This window comes from Sciurus vulgaris, assembly GCF_902686455.1.
Source record: "Sciurus vulgaris genome assembly, chromosome: 8".
NCBI lineage: Eukaryota > Metazoa > Chordata > Mammalia > Rodentia > Sciuridae > Sciurus > Sciurus vulgaris.
The window spans coordinates 153,517,780-153,536,282 of record NC_136468.1 but is presented as its reverse complement, the minus strand read 5'-3'; the positions used below and the strand labels follow the sequence as shown (position 1 = coordinate 153,536,282).

General features: G+C 48.2%; 1 protein-coding gene and 1 pseudogene across 2 annotated transcripts in view; both read left to right on the top strand.

Annotated features, from left to right (window-relative positions):
* Positions 1–18,078, top strand: part of ANKLE2 (ankyrin repeat and LEM domain containing 2) — a 31,027-nt gene extending 12,949 nt beyond the window's left edge. Inside the window, exons 7-13 of the mRNA XM_079151790.1 lie at positions 2,758–2,824; positions 11,822–11,994; positions 13,047–13,153; positions 14,208–14,374; positions 15,901–16,540; positions 17,366–17,497; positions 17,853–18,078. Of these exons, the coding sequence (XP_079007916.1) occupies positions 2,758–2,824; positions 11,822–11,994; positions 13,047–13,153; positions 14,208–14,374; positions 15,901–16,540; positions 17,366–17,497; positions 17,853–18,075 (1,509 nt within the window). The 3' untranslated portion in view covers positions 18,076–18,078. The remainder of the gene's footprint in view (positions 1–2,757; positions 2,825–11,821; positions 11,995–13,046; positions 13,154–14,207; positions 14,375–15,900; positions 16,541–17,365; positions 17,498–17,852) is intronic.
* On the top strand, positions 9,959–11,035 carry LOC306668922 (heterogeneous nuclear ribonucleoprotein A1-like; annotated as a pseudogene). Its single transcript has one exon. The product of its transcript is annotated as a heterogeneous nuclear ribonucleoprotein A1-like (transcript).
* Positions 18,079–18,503: the final 425 nt, after the last annotated feature.

Here is an 18,503-nt window from a genome sequence, read left to right as displayed (position 1 = left end):
CACCCCCGGGTTCAGACTCCAGTGTTGAATAAAAGAAAACACATAGATTTGCGTTCTGTGACCACAGCTGCATGAAGTCAGCATGAGTGTCAGCCTCTGGGAGCTTCTCAGACACTGCTGAGCGAGGTGCACTCTGAAGGCCGTTCCTCCCTAGAGCCAGGGAGGAAAGCTGACCCAGTTTGTTGATTTGGTCAGTTGTTCCACACATTTAACAGTCATTTGTCATATTCCTTCTCTCTCTCTCTCTCCACGTCTCCTTCCCTCCCCTCCTTCCTTTCTTTCTTCCTCTGGGAAGTGTACCTACGTACATACATAGTTCTTTTTCTTTTAATTTTGAGACAGGAGCTCACTAAGTTGCTGAGACTGACTTCAAACTTGGGAGGCATCCTGCCTCAGTCTTCCAAGTTGCTGGGATTAAGGTGTGTGCCACCTTGCCTGGCCGTGTTCTGTCTCTGAAGTCATTAGTTGACCAAGTTCAGAGTGAATACAAATGGCAGTGGTGCTGATGATCATGGTGGTGGTGGTGATGGTGGTGATGGTCATTATCATGATGATGGTGGTGATGATGATGGTGGTAATGATGGTGGTGGGGACCGTGGTGGTGATGGTGGTGATGACGATGGTGGTAATGATGGTGTGGGGACCGTGGTGGTGATGGTGGTGGTGAGATGGTGGTGGTGCTGCTGAAAGGAATCAACGTGTTCAGTTGGGTGTGCACCAGGCACTTGGCTAAACCCTCACATGTCCTCACATGATGCATTCAAGCTTTGTGAAGCAGGCTTCATGATCCTTAGTATTGAGCAAAACGTGGCACTCTGTACCTTGGGCCCTTGAAATGAAAGAGGGAATTGGAACTTAGGAGAACAGAAAGACCAACGAGAGGTCACGCCCTGTAGCTGTTAGCTGATCTGCACTGCCATTTAGAAATGAAACCTGGTAGTGCCTTCCCCAGGCCCTTAAATTGCTGTTATTATGTTAGTAATGCCCACTTTTTTGTTTTATTTTGTTTTGTTTTTTAGTTATCAATGGACACAATACCTTTTTATTTATTTTCATGTGGTGCTAAGGATCAAATCCAGTGCCTCACATGTGCAAGGCAAGCCACAACCCCGACCCAATGCCCACTTTTTGTAGAGTTTAGAATACATGTTGAAGAAAAAAAGAACTGGGCACGGTGGCGCAGGCCTGTGATCCCATCAGCTCAGGAGGCTGAGGTAGGAGGATCCCAAGTTCAAAACCAGCCTCAGCAACTTGGCAAGGCCCTAAGCAACTCAGTGAGACCCTGTCTCTAAATAAAATGCAGCTCTGTGGTTGATCACCACTGGGTTCAATCCCCAGTACCAAAAAAAAAAATTTTTTTTACAGAAAATTCTACAGCTGAGAAATTATCATTATTATGCATATGACTCGATTTTGTGTCTTTCTGTATTGTTTCAGTATAAAATGCTATTTGGTAACCAGCTTAAAACTCATGTTTATTTGTTTGAACCCCCTCCCATCCCCTGTACTGGGGATCTGGAACCCAGGGCTGCAATGTTGTAAGCAGGTACTTTCTACCTTGGCACTGTGTCCCCAGCCTAACTCATGACATTTTTAAAGCATTTTACTTCCATGTAGAATTAGTTATAGACTTAAAAGTACTTAGCAGCATTGACAAGTTTAGTTCTCAGGCTGATAGTTTCGTGGTTCCTTCTTTCCTTTTATTTGAAGACTATAGGACCTGGTATGGTGGCAACGACTGTGATCCCAGCTACTCCGGAGGTTAAGGCAAGAGGACCATAAATTCAGGGCCAGCTTCAGCAACTTAGTGAGACCCTGTCTCAAAGTGAAAAATAAAATGTGCTGGGGGTGTAGTTCAGTGGTGGAGCACCCTGGGGCTCAGTCCCCAGTACTGCAGAAGAAGAGTCAGACAGACAAAAAGGCTGTGGGTTTTCTGTTGTGTCCAGCGAGAGTATCTGTGCTGCTGTCATTCTCCCAGGGCTCGGAGTTGGCTTCCTAGTTGCAGAAATAGGCCTGCATCCCATGTTGCGTAGTGCTCTGCCTCACCTGGGCTCTGCAGCGGACACTCCCAGGCGTGGAGGAGGGGAGGGCACCACAGGTGCTGCTCATACCTGCAGTGCACTGCCCTGTGGTTCTGGGATCGAGCCCGGGGTTTCAGTGCTAGGCCCAGAGTGCAAGGCAGACCCTTGCCGCTGAGCCACACCGCCATCCCCATGGTGTAGCACACGTCTAAGTTTTCCTTTCCTTGCATAAAATAGAAAAATGGGGAGTTGCACAAAGAAAATAAAAATCTATCCGTATTCGTGGAGTGCTCTGTCCCCTTAAACTTTTATAAAAGTGTGTTAAAGGACAGAGTGCACATATTTTTAAGTGTGAACTTCATGAAATTTTTAGCTTTAAGATCTCATCCTATTTTGTTGACTTTAAAACTTGTTTTTAAGAAGTTATGGGTAAGGGGGCTGGGTTGTGGCTCAGTGGTAGAGTGCTTGCCTAGCATGCATGAGGCACTGGGTTCAATCCCCAGCACCATATAATAAAACTAAACAAACAAAATAAAGGTATTGTGTCCATCTAACAAAAAAAGAGTCATGGCTGAGGATGCAGTGGTAGGTAGAGCACTTGCCTAGCACATGTGAGGCCCTGGGTTGGATCCTGGGCACCACATGTAAGTGAGTAAAGTGACAGCCTGTGTCCCATCTACAAGGAAGCATTGTAACAAAAGGAGCTTAGTGTTCACTTACTGTTTCATTTAAATAGGTGATTTGTGAACGAAGCAAAAATAAGCCTGCACAACTGAAAGAGCGGATCAGAGAATACCTCAAGGGTAAGTCTGGGATCGAGGCCGAGGGAGCTTGAGCTGGCAGGCCTGTGTCCAGGTCAGCTCCGCGGCCTTCCTGTGCTCCGGACAGTGGTGCTGGGCCCTCCCCTCCGAGGCCTCTTCAGGAGCCGCCACCCTTTTCTGCCACTTCCCTTTTGTGTCTGTTCTTTGAGCTCATTTACAGAGTGCCTGTGATGTGCCTGTCACTGATAGCAGCACATGGCCCCTCCCTTGTCCCCGTGGGTCTCGTGACCACATGCTCCCTCCTGGTCGGGTGAATGGGTTTGGCTTTTGTTGGCTGGTTTGTTTCTAGGAGGGTCTGCATCGGGACCTGCTGTCCTCTTGACTCACCCTTTCAAGACCAGAACCCTGTCTTGAAAAATTAAAAATCGACCCATATTTCTAGGGTCCGTTCTCTTACTCTGTCCCCTGAGCTCTCACGAAGCATCTTACAGGACAGAATGCGCAGTGTTTGAGGGTGAGTGTCGTGGCGCCGTGGGCAGTCCCTCTGCGGGCTGGGAGCTGGCAGTCTGCTCTCGCAGCCGCCGCCTCTGGTGAGCAGCTGCAGCCGTGATGCCTGTGCTGGTGATCTGTGGGCCAGTGGGTGGGGAGAGGCTGGCTTCAGGAGGCCGCTATCTCCCTCAGAAGATGCCCAGGAAGCGCCTTTCCTTTGCAGTCTGTAACCAGTCTGAAGGTTTGCTTGTTGGGTGAGGTTGCAGCTTGCTGACACCTGTGTATGCCTGCTTTTCCTGTTTATGGGCACACAGCCATTGCCCTCCCTTAACATTTTGTCTCTGGGTACTTTCCCAGCTCGGTGACAGTGTGGCCTACACAGCCCAATTTCACTCTCTGGTCTTTTGTAGAAATAGGTGCCAACCCCAAAGAACTGGACCACTTGTCCTCTGATCTCCTCCAGTCCTGGGAATTTACGCTGATCATACTTTCTGTGTATGTTCCTGTACGTACAGGAAATGGACCCAGTGTGTGGTGGTAGCAACAGGTGCCTCCCTGGGCCAACTGGGCATGCCAGAGGCCCCAGGTGTGTTGCAGAACATCTTAAATAGCTGAACTGACTGACTGACCTCTGGCATTTTAGCCACCCTGACAGAAAGGCCTTGCAGCCTCAACACTAGCCTTACTCTGTTAGAGCAGTGAGATAGTTACTGTTTACTAATGCCTTTCCTGTTGGAGACCATAAAACCATCAGCCCTAAGATCTTATCCAGTTGTTTTCTAAGGAGAAAATCGTGCTTTGCTGCCCAGCCCTTCAGAGTCCCCACATATCTTCCTTGGTCCTGCTGAGGGCTCCTGCAAAGCTCAGGTGTTGGTCAGACTCACTGGCCAAGTTGTGGCTTTCTAGATTCTCACACCAGAGAGCATGCTACAGATGGACTGTGCTGTCTCACGCTGTCCCTGTGCCACTTGTAGAGAGATGGAGGAGGCCTGGGCCCAGCCCCACGTGGTACGGGGTGGGGCCCTGGGTGCCGCACCCCTGACTGAGCCTCCCCAGTGCTTCCAGTGTATTCCTCATTCTGAGACAGGGCCTTGCTAAATTGCTCAGGCTGGCCTGGAACTTGTAATCCTCCTGCTTCAGCCTCCCAAGTAGCTGGGATCACAGGTGTGGCCACCACTTTGGGCACAAATCAAGTTTTGTAGATAATAATTTTTCTTTTTCTTTCTTTTCTTTTTAGTTGTAAATGGACACAATACCTTTATTTTTTTATGAGATGCTGAGGATCAAATCCAGTGCCTCACACATGCTAGGAAAGTGCTATACCATTGAGCTGCACCCCCAATCCTAGATAAAATTTTTCTTTCCTCTGATGCCAGGGACAGAATACAAGACCTCGCACCAAGCTATAACCCCAGCCCTGTAGATAAACATTTTAAGAACTGAGAGTGTAGCTCAGTGGTAGAGTGTGTACCTAGCATGTGCAAGACCCTGAGTTTGATTTCCATCACCAAAGCATCCTACATCCAACATTTTTTAGAGGACTTGAATTATGCCCCCAAAATGAAATTAGTATTTTACAAGTAGTTAAGCTATAGGTAAATTTTACCATGTACTTTCCCCCTAAAAAACCCCACTATTTCATGTCCACTAAAAGAGAAAGACCTGTCAGTTACTTGTGAAGTACATGCATGATATATTCTGATCTTAGATATTCAAATATGAAATACAGTATTTCTTTCTTTTTTTTTTTTTTTTTTTCACATAAGGGAATTTATTAAGCAAACAGAGTGTCTCCCTACAGGGTAAGAGAGAAAATGAGAGGAGAGAGAAAGGGCACATGCTAGAGAGAGTGGAAAGCGAGGAGGAGGAAAAGCAAGCGTGTAGGAGAGAAAAACAAGAAGGGAAAGATGGCGGTTGAATTCCGCCAGGCTAATAGGGGACCAATAACAGAGAAGGATACTTGCAAGCTGACTGATGAACCAATAGTTACCTAGGATGTTCACAGATTGACAAGTGGTTGCGAGGCGGGGAAAATGGCTGCAGCGGAATGGGCGGGGGAGCAGCTTTATACATTACATTCCCCCATTTCTGTTTTTATAATAAAGTCTTTTGCTCTCCAGTTCTTTCCGCAGCCTTCTCTCTCCTTCCTGCCTAAGTGACTGGGGCTGGTTTTGCAGGTGAGATGTAAAAAGTTCATTCTCCTCCCAGGCTTCCAAAGGCAGATGGTTTTCATGGACTTCATTTCCTCGATTTGACTGATCCCCTATTTCTACACTAACTGCCTGTTCCCAATTCTGGCTTCATTCACCCCTCTAATTTTAGGAACTCCTTTGCTGTAGGGAAAGGGGGTCGATGACCGCTCTGGCTTCTTCGAGCTGGAAGAGGGCAGCATGGGGCAAGCAGTTTGGAGTTCCCTTTTTAGAAATCGGGTCAATCGAGGGGTCCATGGTAGAAGTCCGGTTGGGGAAGAGCAGGTTGTAAAGGCATCTGGGGTGGGTGCTTCTATGAGAGAAGAACAAAAAGACAGAGTACTGAAATGAGATTGATACAAAATAAATGTTGCAGCATCTGAAACATGCCAACGCATATCATAAAGATGACAGAAGTCAATAATTCCTCGCCATGGGGTGGAAGAACTGAGAAGTTGTTCCCATAACAAGGTCTAGCAAAGGCTAGAGAGGACAGGCCTTTATTTGGAAACTTTACCATTGTCCAGGTTATCAGGAATGTAAACACAACATTTAGTAGAGATCTCTATACTTCTGTTACTAGCAAACACAGATTAAGCCTACCTGTGTCTGTAGGCTTTAAACTGACTAAAACTTCTGACTCTGGCAGTCTCTCTTGATAGTTATCAGGCACATTTGCCTAAGAATCTCTTTTGTAGCTTTTAGTCTTTATTCTAGTGGGCTAACACAAGTGTACATCTTAAGTTACATTTAAGTCTTATTTCTTTTAAATGCCCAAGAATGGCTATATTTTGGTTTTAACTGTTTTGCTGGGTGTTTAAGATCAAGCTGATCAAAGTGATCTGTTCCTGTCTGAGTTAAAGACTCAGCTGAGTTCCCATAGAGGTCACTCATAGAGAACTTAAGAGCAGCTTCTTAGCTCCATTAGTGCCATTGGTTAGGCAGGGTCTCCTCGATGAGGTGGCTTCCCTTGAAAGCCAGGGATGTCTCCCTTTTTCCTTGACCCTCCTCTGCAGCAGGTGCACTGAGTGGCTTTTCCTCTAGTGGCCTCATCAATCTCCTTGATCAGGAGGTTGTGTGACCCACAGTTGCAAAGCTCCTTGGAGAAGTCCTCTTGTTCCCTGGGTTCAGGCTGACTTTAAGGGCAAGACCCAAATATGGACTTTTCTTGACCTCTGTATTTGATCTCAATCTCTAAATTTGATCTTAACCATCAAGCAAGTCAGTCTCACCAGTCATAAAGTAAGAGTACTGGGCTTTAACTTCAATGTCTATGACTTTACAGTCATTTACCCCCTTTTACCTAATTGGGGTTTACATTATCTGTCCTATAGGTGATGGCTTACTATTCCCAGTTAATTTACGGTGTTCACTCTTGAAGCAGTACTTCTGCACAATATTGATCAGGCAGCAATTAGAGTTTACAAGGAAAATACAAAATGGAATCACCAACAGTAAAACATTCAGTTTGTGCAATAGCTATCCTGAATTTTGGCTGAGTTCCCATTTGAGATCACAGTAATCTTTACAACAAACATCAAACTTTTGAACACAACTTTAAATGAGTTAAAGTCTGGCTTGCTTTGGAGCCATTCTGACGTGCAGCAGGGTTGTGAGGCAGAGCCTTATCTCAGGTAAGGCGGGGCTTTTCACAAATCTTAGGTAAAATGTTCTAATCCTAAAGCTAATTTTTCCTCTTTTGCCATGACCAGCATGACCAAATTCTCAAGTTCAGTGAGAGGGCAAAGGAGTATTAGAAAATAAAGGGTTATAAACACAGATTTTGAAGATTAAGCTGAGATCAGATGGAGCTCTGTTCTCTGATGGGAATGCAGATCTAAAGAGTTATGTCAGCAATCTTTATATATGTGCAATGTTAGGTTCCAAAGTTACTGTAAAGTGGGCAGGAACCAGAGAAGGGAGCTGATGAAACACTGGTTATCTAGCAAAAGAATTCCTTCCTGCCCAAGGGCTGTGTGCCTGAGATCAACGCACTGCCACAGCAGTTAGGCATCTTGTGCCCCTGCACAGGAGCACTCCCAGGCACCAGGCATGCCACAGCCACGAGGTCAGAGACTCCAAACTCAGTCACTGTTGTCCCTTTTTTGCTACTGCGCATTACACTCTTTCTTAAATGTCATTTTAAGAAGTTTACATATACTGACTCCTGAGTCTATATGAACATTAGTTAACATAATTTAACATTATATCTAAAACATGAATTAAAGAAAGGCTGAGAGAGCTTTTAAGTTTCCTTTTGTGTGGCAAAGTGGTAAAATGCTTTCATGCTTAACCTTTAAACAAATCAGGCTCTCAATAAGTTTTAGAAATACATTTAACAAATTTTACATATACCCTATTGATGACAGGTCCTATAATAGAACATTAAATGATAGGTTTACCATTACAGACAAGTTTAATTTGGAGAATAGCAGCTTGATAGATTTTCTGCTTTAAAGGCTCGTATACCTGGAAAATATGAACACATTTAATATACAAAGAATAATGTTTTTAAGTATGTTACTCCATGGAATAACTTTGTAAATTAATTAGATGTCTCTAACAAACACATTTGATTAATCCCATACATGTCGACTCTAATTCACTCATCTTATTGTAAAAAAACCAAGATATCAGACAAGTGTACCAACAGTATTTGCCGTCTCTTTCCTGTTGAAGAAAAGTCCTAGAAAAATTGATGTTAGACATTTTATAAACATCAATATTTTATTAGTGTGACCACCTAGAGACTTGTGAGTTAATTTTAAAGATATTTTACTTCTATTAGTTTACCCAATTTAAACTGAACCTCTTTAAATCACATGAATTAAAAATATTTGGATCCATTTTTAAAATTTTAATTTTTATGCGTGCTTATATTTAACACAAAAGCAAAAGCCTTGTAATGCTTATCTCCATTGCAATGTAACAGATGTTCAAAAATAACTCTAGGGTTGGATAAAAAGAACTGATCAAAAATTATCAACCTAGGTATGTAGGATCAAAATTGTGAGCTCAAAAATATAGCATTTAAGAAAAACAAAAGTCCTAGAAGAAAAATGATAATGGTCATTAATCATAGCATGAGAAAATGAGGAGGAGAGAAAAGATGAAAGGGAGAAAAATGTTCTGAATTGTAGCCCAGGAGAAATTTAAAATGGACACTTTTTTTCCCCTTGGGTTTGAGACTGGTCTCCCACGTGCCTTCCTCCATTTACATTTCAGTGTAAGCCTTGACTGGGATCTGAATCTGAAAGGGCTAAAATATTCTAGCAGAAACTTGGTGCTTAGGTCCTTTTAACCCTTTTTCCTGGTTAGTAATTAATTTAGGATTGGACGCAGAAAGTTGTCAATTATCTCCCACTACTTGTGGGGAAAGGGGCTGCTTATGTTACATGGGGGAGCAGGGGAAGACGGAGAGGCAGGGTCTGGAGGCACCTGAGCCTGCAGGAAGAGCCAAGAAGCAGGAAAGAAGAGACTTGAAGATAAGGAATCCCTTTCCATCTGCCCGCCCGCTCACGGGAGCTGTGTGCCGTTACACAGACGTTTTGACGACTTTAAGTACCACACCAGGGGTCGCGCGAAGGGTTCCCAGGGTGGAATCTGCCAGATTGGAGGACCCAGATTCCATGGTGGGGCCTGATACAACCGAGTCTGTGCCCCGGCGTCCCGAGGCCAGAGTACTGGGCGGAGATGAGGGGCAGCACATTGATTGTGTCGTCACACAAGCACCGATGTGTGTGCTGGGCAAAAGCTGAGAAGAGTCGAGGACCTGATAGCAGGGTTTTCAAGTGCGAGTGCACAAGCACGAGATGAGCCTCAACCCTGAGAGAATCTCCACCATAAGATCAGGAATCCACTCGGCAGATAAGACCGACTATAGGGGCCTGCTGTAATTCTAAAAGTTGTGGCTGGGGGTACCCCCACCCCTTGCCGCCTCGAGGGTCCCGGATAAATCGACCTAGGGGAATTGGCCTAGAGGACTCACCAACCTAAAGCCCAGTGATGAATGCAGAGCCGAGCGTCTGGGCAGAGTGGGAGGTGGGACCGTGTCCAGGGGCACTGGGGTGTCAGATGGGGTCCCACTCGCTTAGGAGACAGTGGAAGGTCCCATCCCAAGTCACGGCACCATTGTAAGGAATTCCACGGAAACCACGTCGGGCACGGGAAATCACATAGGGGAATTTATTAAGCAGTGTGTCTCCCTGCAGGGTAAGAGAAAATGAGAGGAAAAGAGAAAGGAAAAGAAAGGGTGTGCGCTAGAGAGAGTGGAAAGCCAGGAGGAGGAAAAGCAAGTGTCTGAAATACAGTGTTTCAATTGCTGGGGTCTTTGGTATATTCTATGTGGAAATTTCATACTTCTATAATGAAAAATACTGCAGGACACAAAAACTATCATGTGCATTTAAAATAAGCAGGGATCCGTTGGTTAGCTAACTCCCTTCTGCCCGGGGACGCTGAGGAGAAAGCATCGTTGAAGTCTGTTCCTGCTGCCGTCATGTCTAAATCAGGGTCCCCTAAAGAGCCCGAACAGCTGCGGAAGCTGTTCATCGGAGGGCTGAGCTTTGAAACAACTGATGAGAGTCTGAGAAGCCATTCTGAGCAATGGGGACACTCAGACTGTGTGGTAATGAGAGACCCAACACCAAGCGCTCCAGGGGCTTTGGGTTTGTCACTTATGCCACTGTGGAGGAAGTGGATGCAGCCATGAATGCAGGACCTCACAAGGTGGATGGAAGAGCTGTGGAACCAGAGAGAGACGTCTCGAGAGAAGGTTCTCAGAGACCAGGGGCCCACTTAACTGTGAAAAGATCTTTCTTGGTGGCATTAAAGAAGACACTGAAGAACATCATCTACGAGATTATTTTGAACAGTACGGGGAAATTGAAGTTATTGAAATCATGACTGACAGAGGCAGCGCAAAGAAGCGGGGCTTTGCTTTCGTAACTTTTGGCGACCACGACTCTGTGGATAAGACTGTCATTCAGAAATACTGTCCTGTGAAAGGCCACAACGGTGAAGTGAGGAAGCCCTGTCAAGGCAAGAGATGGCCAGTGCCTCATCTAGTCAGAGGTCGAAGTGCTTCTGGAAACTTTGGTGGTGGTCGTGGAGGTGCTTTTGGTGGAAATGACAGTTTTGGTCGTGGAGGAAACTTTAGTGGTCGTGGTGGCTTTGGTGGCAGCCATGGTGGTGGTGGACATGGTGGCAGCCGGGATGGCTACAATGGATTTGGTAATGATGGAAGCAGTTTTGGAGGTGGTGGAAGCTACAATGATTTTGGCAATTACAACAATCAAAATCATCAAATTTCGGACCCATGAAAGATGGAAACTTTGGAGGCAGAAGCTCTGGACCTTACGATGGTGGAGGCCAATACTTTGCCAAACCACAAAACCAAGGTGGCTGTGGCGGTTCCAGCAGCAGCAGTAGCTATGGCAGTGGCACAAGGTTACAAAGCTTAGCAGGAGAGGAGAGCCAGCGAAGTGACAGGGGAGCTACAGGTCACGACAGATCTGTGAACCCAGCCAGCACAGTGGTGGCAGGGCCTGGCTGCTACAAAGAAGACATGGTGTAGACAATGCTCATGTGTATGGGCAAAAAAAACTCGAGGACTGTATTTGTGACTAATTGTATAACAGGTTATTTTAGTTTCTGTTCTGTGGGAAATATAAAGCATTCCAACAAAGGGTTTTAATGTAGACTTTTTTTTTTTTTTTTTTTTGCACCCATGCTGTTGATTGCTAAATGTAATAGCTAAATGTAATATTCTGATCATGACGCTGAATAAATGTGTCTTTTTTAAAATGTGCTGTGTAAAGTTAGTCTACTCTGAAGCCATCTTGGTAAAACTTCCCCAACAGTGTGAAGTTAGAATTCATTCAGGATGATGCCAGGCTCAGAAACCTTGGTTGTAGTTCTTGTGACCTGAAGTTCACCATTGAAAGGGTCACCCAAGCACAGTTATGGAATTATTTGGTTATAAAAATGATTATTGGCACATCCTATGCAATACCTAAATTGAATAATGGTACCAAATAAATAATAGATGGGAATGAAGCTTGTATATCATCCATTATCATGTGTAATCAATAAACGATTTAATTCTCAAATAAATAAATAAATAAATGCATGCCCAGGTGACCGCTGGGTCACATGGGCAGGGCCCTGCTTGCCTCCTCTTCAGGGCTGGAGTGAGATACCAGCTCCTGCTGTACCCTCACCTGGCTCCCTCCCCACCACTTCTCAAGGAGGATGTGAGCCTTACTACATTGCCGTGTCCTGGCCAGAGCGCACGTGGACCTGGTCCCTCTGTCAGGCCAGGCAAGCAGGAGCCTGTGGCTGATGCCTGTTTCCTCCTCAGGACACTACTACGTGCCTCTTCTGAGAGCAGAAGATACTTCCTCTCCGGTCATCGGGGAGCTGTGGTCCTCAGACCAGACGGCTGAGGCCTCACACGCCAGCCACTGTGGAGGTGACCCCAGAGAACCTGTGCTGACCCTGAGAGCCTTCGCAGGGCCCCTGAGTCCGTCCAAGGTGAACTGCTCTTCTGGTTGTCGCCATTCGCAGTGCCGCCTGCTCCAGCTGTTCTTTGACCTGGTTGTAGGGACCTAGGCCTGTGGAACCCAGAGTCCCATCTGAATTTGTTACTAAAGGTGATGACTAGGCTCGCCTGTCAGCGGGGTGTGCACTGTGAGCCCGCCTCTCCGTTCAGCAGGGTTTGTCTGGCCAGCCCTCCTGCACCGTCCAGGGTGGTTCTTCCTGTCGCTGGGCCTTCCCGCTCACCTGCTGTGCCAGGCTGGTGTGGCTGCCCAGTGTCTCTCAGGGAGTCCCACCTTCTCCCTGTTGAACTCACACCCTTTGCCCCCAGAGCTCGAGCTCCTGGCTTTCCCTCCCGTTGCCCCTTTGCTGGAGGCTGCTGGTTTATACCCGTGCTCCTGATGTGCAGGTGAGTCCCTGACAAGTGGCGTTGCTAAGTCAAAGGGCAGGCACCACCGGTAGTCCTTTCTCAGTGAACTTTCCTGCACTGTCGTGCAGGTAATCTCTTGTTTAAAAACTTTCTAAATAAGCCATGTGGTGGTGCAGGCCTGTCATCCCAGCTGCTTGGGGGACACCTGAGAGCCCAACCAGACAAATTAGTAAAACACTGCCTCAAAATAAATAAATAAACCTTTCTAAATAATTAGTTGTTTACAACTGTTTTAAAAGTGTCTCCATGAAGAGTTAGATGAGCTGAATTAATCAGAGCTCTAGTGAAAGTGACGCAGGAGACAGTGTCTGTTGTCTTCTTGTGTGAGCCCAACCAGAGACAGGAAGACACGCACTGGGAAGGGCAGCTCCGCAGGCCTGCTGACCTCAGGACTGGCCTCACCCTCGGGCCCTCTGGGGCCAGGTCCAACCCTGCAGCCCCGAGCAGAGCAGGAGCAAGACCCTCTGTCGGGGCCAACTGTAGGCAGGGGGCTTCTGGCTGCAGGCACTGGAGGGTCTGGGCACAGCTGTGGCGATGGCTGTGGGGTCTGCATGACAGTGGCTCAGTTTCCAGGGTGAACAGCCAAGGTGCAGAGTGACCACACTTTTTCTCTTCACAGGCAGAAGATTTTCGCAGACTCTGGAAAACGCCACCTCGAGAGAAAGCAGGCTTCTTCTACAGTGTCAGGAAATCTGACCCGGAGAGAGGCGCTGAGAGAGTGGGAAGGTACTTGGGAGCCCCACCAGGCTGCAGGTGGAGCAGTGCGTGTGCTGGTATTGGTGTGCTGACTGACAGCAGGAGTCTGACTGCTTCCAGAGGACACTTTCTGGGAGCTATTAGGGTCTTTTCATCAAGGCCACATACGTTGCAGAACCAGATGCCATGGTGTATGCCCATGATTCCAGGGACTTGGGAGGCTGAAGCAGGAGGATCACAAGTTAAAGGCTAGCCTCAACACCTTAGTGACCCTATCTCAAAAAAACATGGATTGGGGGTGCAGCTCAGTGGTAGGACACTCCTGGGTTCAGTTCCTAGTACCTCCAAAAAGAAGGCAAAACTGCAAATGTTATACATGCTCCAGTTTGCTTTGCAGAACCATAAAACAGTCCCTTCCCAGTCTTTGAGCAATCCTACAACTTTTCCGTGAGATCTTAACATTTTGTATAAGGAACTCTGTGCATAGTGTTGCGTTTGGAGGGAAAAAAAAGCAGAATTAAACGCCTTCTGTTTAAAACACAAGAGGTGACTCATACAATGGCAAAGCTAAATTAAGGTGTAATTAAATAAAACTTCATTGGATTGTTGAGAACCTTTTTTCAAAATAAGCGCCCAACTTGAACCTGCAAAGGACCTCTAGATTTTATGTACCTGGCTAAAAAAAAGCGAATGTGTTGGTGGGCTCTTGCTGTGAAGTGTGGTAGTGTGAGGGCACCTGGGGCTTTGGACTGTTTGGTCCACTCCATCACCAGCAGCACCTTGAGGGACACTGCTGGGTCTCACCCAGGTGGAGAAGTGCTAGAAAATGCAAAATTAATTTTAGTCCCAAGTTTAGGATAAAATACACATAGCCTGCCCCAGTACCAGGCAGTGTTGTGCATAGTAGTGAGCACTCCACCCCACACCGCACCCCAGACCAGGGATAGCACAAGGGCATGTCCCCGACCATAGACACTGGTTTTGGCACCTTGGACATTAGGCAGCTATTCTGTGCATTTCGTTCCCTGAGTGTTTTTTCTGTTTCTCAACCAGTATACTTGTTTTTTTTTTTTTTTTTTTACAGGGAGCTAGCTCATGAGCTGGGGTATCCCTGGGTTGAATACTGGGAATTTCTGGGCTGTTTTGTGAACCTGTCGTCCCAGGAGGGCCTGCAGAGACTGGAGGAGTATCTTGCTCAGCAGGAAACGGGCAGAAATGAGGCCTGTCCCCAAGACCGAGCCCCAGCCTCTGGTGAGCAAGCACACTGGGAGGCTGCGGCCCCTCGGGGAGTGTCCATCTGTCCCTCGTGTCTGTATTGTGAAGATGAGCGCTTTCCTCCGGCTCTCGACAGGGCATCTGTGTGCAGGCGTGTGTTAAAACATGCCATCGCACCAAGCAGTGCGCCCTGGTTCTTGTCCTGACGGAGTCGAGGGACGCTTCCCTCTGAGCTGCTTTTCCAGAACAGAGTAGTGCCTGATGTTTTAGATGTGGTGTTGCTTAGGTAGTTTTTCTAAACATAGTTTTATCCTTATGCAGATTGCATAACTCTAGGGAAAAAGACCAGTGGGACACATTGCAGAACGCTGGCCCGCTTACCAGACATCAGGGCACAGAGTGGCCCAGACATCGGCAGCAACGTCAGCACGGAAGTCGGGTTCGCGTATAGCTTGGAGTGGAGGACATGCTTAGCTTGTGGGGGGGTCCCAGGTTCAGTCCCAGTAAAACATTCTTTAAATATTAGAGAAAAGTTTTAAAATACCTCAAAAATGAAATGGACAAAGAAGAAATTTTCCAATGGAAACAAAAGCATGCCTCTCTTTAGTGAGCACACAGAGCTTTAAAGCACCCGCGTGGGGTGGCGCCCTGTGTCTCTAGTGAGCACAGCCCTTTAAGAGCACCCGCGTGGGGTGGCGCCCTCACAGGTGGAGACGCCGCAGGGGAAGGTTCTGCCATCTGGTCTGCAGGTGGCGGTCTGCTTGGCCGTCTCTTACAAGGAGAGGAAATGCTCGCGTGCCCTGGCCGGCTTGGCTCCTTGCAAGACTGGCTGAATACTGTTCCGTCCTGTGCGGAACTTAAAATTGTGCTTCCAAGAGTGATGAATGACGTGTGAACAGTGGTGACAGTCAGTGGGGCCTCCCATGCAGCTGTGGCAGCCGCTGAGTCAGACCAGCTCCCTCCTGAGCAGCATGGGCCACGTGCAGGGCCACCGCCTGGACACAGCATTTCCGTCCTGGAGCCATGCTGCCTTCGGGCAGTGCTTCTGCACATCGTCCACAGGCCAGAGGACTCTGGCGGGTTTTTTTTTCTTTTTTTTTTTTAAGTTGTAGGTGGACACAATACCTTTATTTATTTATTTATTTATTTATTTATTTGTATTTAGAGGTGCTGAGGATGGAGCCCAGTGCCCCTCACATGCCAGGCAGGGCTCTACCACCGAGCCACAACCCCAGCCTGTGGCTGTTCTTATGGGATTGCTCTGGAGGCTGTTTCAGGGCCCAGTAGGGTCTCAGCCCCTGCAGGTGTGAGCTCAGGGGCTGGTGTCCACTGTGGCCATTCCTGCCTTTGAGGGAGGATGGCCCCGGAGCTCATGTCTGCTGTGGTGACTTGCTTCCCTTTTTCCCACGGTAGCACAGGTGGTTTCTGCCTCGAAAGCAGGAGAGGTCGTGAGTTAAAGGTGATTTCTGGTGTGGGTCCTAGATCTGAGGTACGTTTGAGAGGCATGCTCTGTTTTGGGTTCCCGTCCTCATCTCTGAAGTGCTGCTCTGTCACCCTCACAGGCAGTGGGAAGAAGTGCAGCAATTCCATTTCTGTGGGGGCATTTCTAGATGAGGACGATGACGTGAGCTTGGAAGAAATTAAAAATCGAAAGAATACAACTCACAATCAGAGCCAGCCCACAATCGATGGTTCTCGAAACACAGAGCACTGCGGCCTTCCCCTGGGTGAGAAGGCAGACCCAGGAGAAGCCTCCGACCAGCACCACCCCCACGTGAGCAGGAATGGGCTCTGCAGGATCCCAGGTGTGGAGAGGCCAGAGACCCTCAGCAGAGAGGAGGCCCTTTCGTCACCTGTCTCCAGTATGACTCTTGAGTTTGATAAAATGAATTTGCAAAATCTAGGAGGTAGCCTTTCAAAGACAGCAAATAAAAATATGAAAACTAAAGATAAGATCCTGGTTTCAGGAGAGGCCACAGTAGGAAGTGACTTGGTGACACCACCTGCTGCTGCGGTCAGGCTCGGAAATAACCAGGTAAGGACAGACAGTGAGATGTCAACTGGACTGGCGAAGATGTCCCTGGACCCCAGCACTCCTGAGCAGGGGACCCAGCAGAGGTGCGAACCTCAGTCCCAGCCCACAGCCTCGTCTGCATCCTCCCCCTCCACAAGGGACTGCGCCAGGAGACTCTTCCTTTTTGGGTAAGCGTGTGACGTTGCCAGGCGGCATGGTTGGTAGTTCCTCCCCAGCCTTCCCCGCGGTCTGACTGATGTACTCTGGTTCCCGTCTTTGAGTTCGTAGCTCTTCTGTTCTTTAATGGGTACTCACGCAGAGGCCACCCGGTGCTGTCAGGGAGCGCAGCCAGCCCTCTTATCATTCACTCTCAGACAAGGTCTCACCAAGCTGTCAGGCTGGCCAGGACCTGGCCTCCCTTGTGGCCAGGCTCACAGGGTAAGCAGCTGCCCTGGCGTCAGGATCTTGCAGGGTCTTCTTTCAGAAAGCTGGACTGGCTGAATCTGGAGTCTGCTTTGTGTTCCTGGGAGGTAAATGCCAGGGACTAGGTCTGCCCTAAGAATTGGTTTGTTTTACTAGGCAGAGCTTCGTGTCCATAGCAGGGCTGGCTATTTCTGGGTGACCTCCCTACCCTCCTGCATTCTCAGCATAGGATGGCCAGGCTGCCTGGCCCTGTTGACCAGCCTATTACTCCCTCTAGCTGATCCCTGAAGGTAGAGGGTGACTGAGTGGTTCAGCGTACCTGGGTCAGTTTGGTTCTCGCACACCATTCTGGAGTTTGACTTTAATGATATTTTGAAAGTCTGTTTTTATTTTGCAGTCCTGGGGATCAAACCCAGGAGCACTACCTCAGAGCTGCACTCCCAGCCCTTTTAATTTTTTATTTTGAGTTGGGGGGCCTCACTAAGTTGCCCAGGTTGGCCTTGCACTTGCAGTCCTCCTGCCTCAGCCTCCTGAGTTGCTGGAGTCACAGGTGTTTCTGCTTTTTCTTGTATCCTTGTGTTACATTCTAGAGAGGAGCCATCAAAGCTAGATCGGGATGTCTTGGCAGCTCTGGAACATGCAGATGTCGACCCACATCAGTACCCAGCTGTGCACAGGTGGAAGAGCGCCGTCCTGTGCTACTCTGCCTCAGACAGACAGAGGTAAGGAGGGTCTGCTGTGGTCGCTGTTGGCCGTGGCTGCAGGTGGTGGTCCTGCCCCACTGCAGTTCCACGTGTCCGTGACTCACACGGGACATGCCTACAGCCGGGTGGAAACGAGAACAGGCTGCTGAGTGTTGTGGGTGGTAGCAGCCAGGCTCACAGCCAGGTCACAGGGCTCTGTCTGGAACATCCACATGCACTCCTCATCTTCCGGTGCCCAGAGCCCTGGGTTCAGGAGTGCCTTCTCACTGTGATGGCTCCTGTCCAGGGCACGGTGTGGGGGCCACTCCTGCAGCCTTGAACTGTGCTCTGCGCGTGCCCACTGAGGTAACGGGTCTCATTCTGGTTTCCGTAGTTGGCCAAGCCCTGCCCTGAAAGGAAGGCTCAAGTCTCAGCTGCCGGGTCTTGGCTGCCCGCACGGCTCCAGTCCAGCGCGAAGTGGTACAGCTGGCAGCAGCCCTGGAAAACTCAGCCATGCCTCCTGCTCCCCTGGCCTGGGCAGCCCCGGGCGCTACAGCCCTGCACGTGGGAACCAGCTCCGCAGGGTGGCACACGTGGCCCAGCTCACAGCCCTGTAGGCTTGGGTTTCCTACGGTTATTGGTCAAATTTCACAAAGGAATATATCCTGAATAATTCATTAATCCTCTCTTTGAGGTTATAATTCTAGAAATGCAAATGTTCTAAATAAAATTTACATTTCTGATATTTTGGAAGAAGTTAATAAAAGTAAACTCAGACACGTTTCAGGTGGTAGTCCTAGGTTTGTTGTTGGGCAAACAGCAGGTGGCCACCACTTCCCAAACTCAACAGGTGTCGTGGCGCAGAGGCTGGCCCCGGGGTCAGCATCAGCCTGCAAGCAGCTGCACTTGCCTCCACTCCATTTCCAAGTCAAGGATGAACCATCTGTTGTCTTGCCTTTCCTGGGGCAGCAGCATTTGGGTGCAGGGTGCTGGCCAACATGCATGGTCTGCGTGACTTCCTGGACTTGAGCAGACAAGGAGGAGG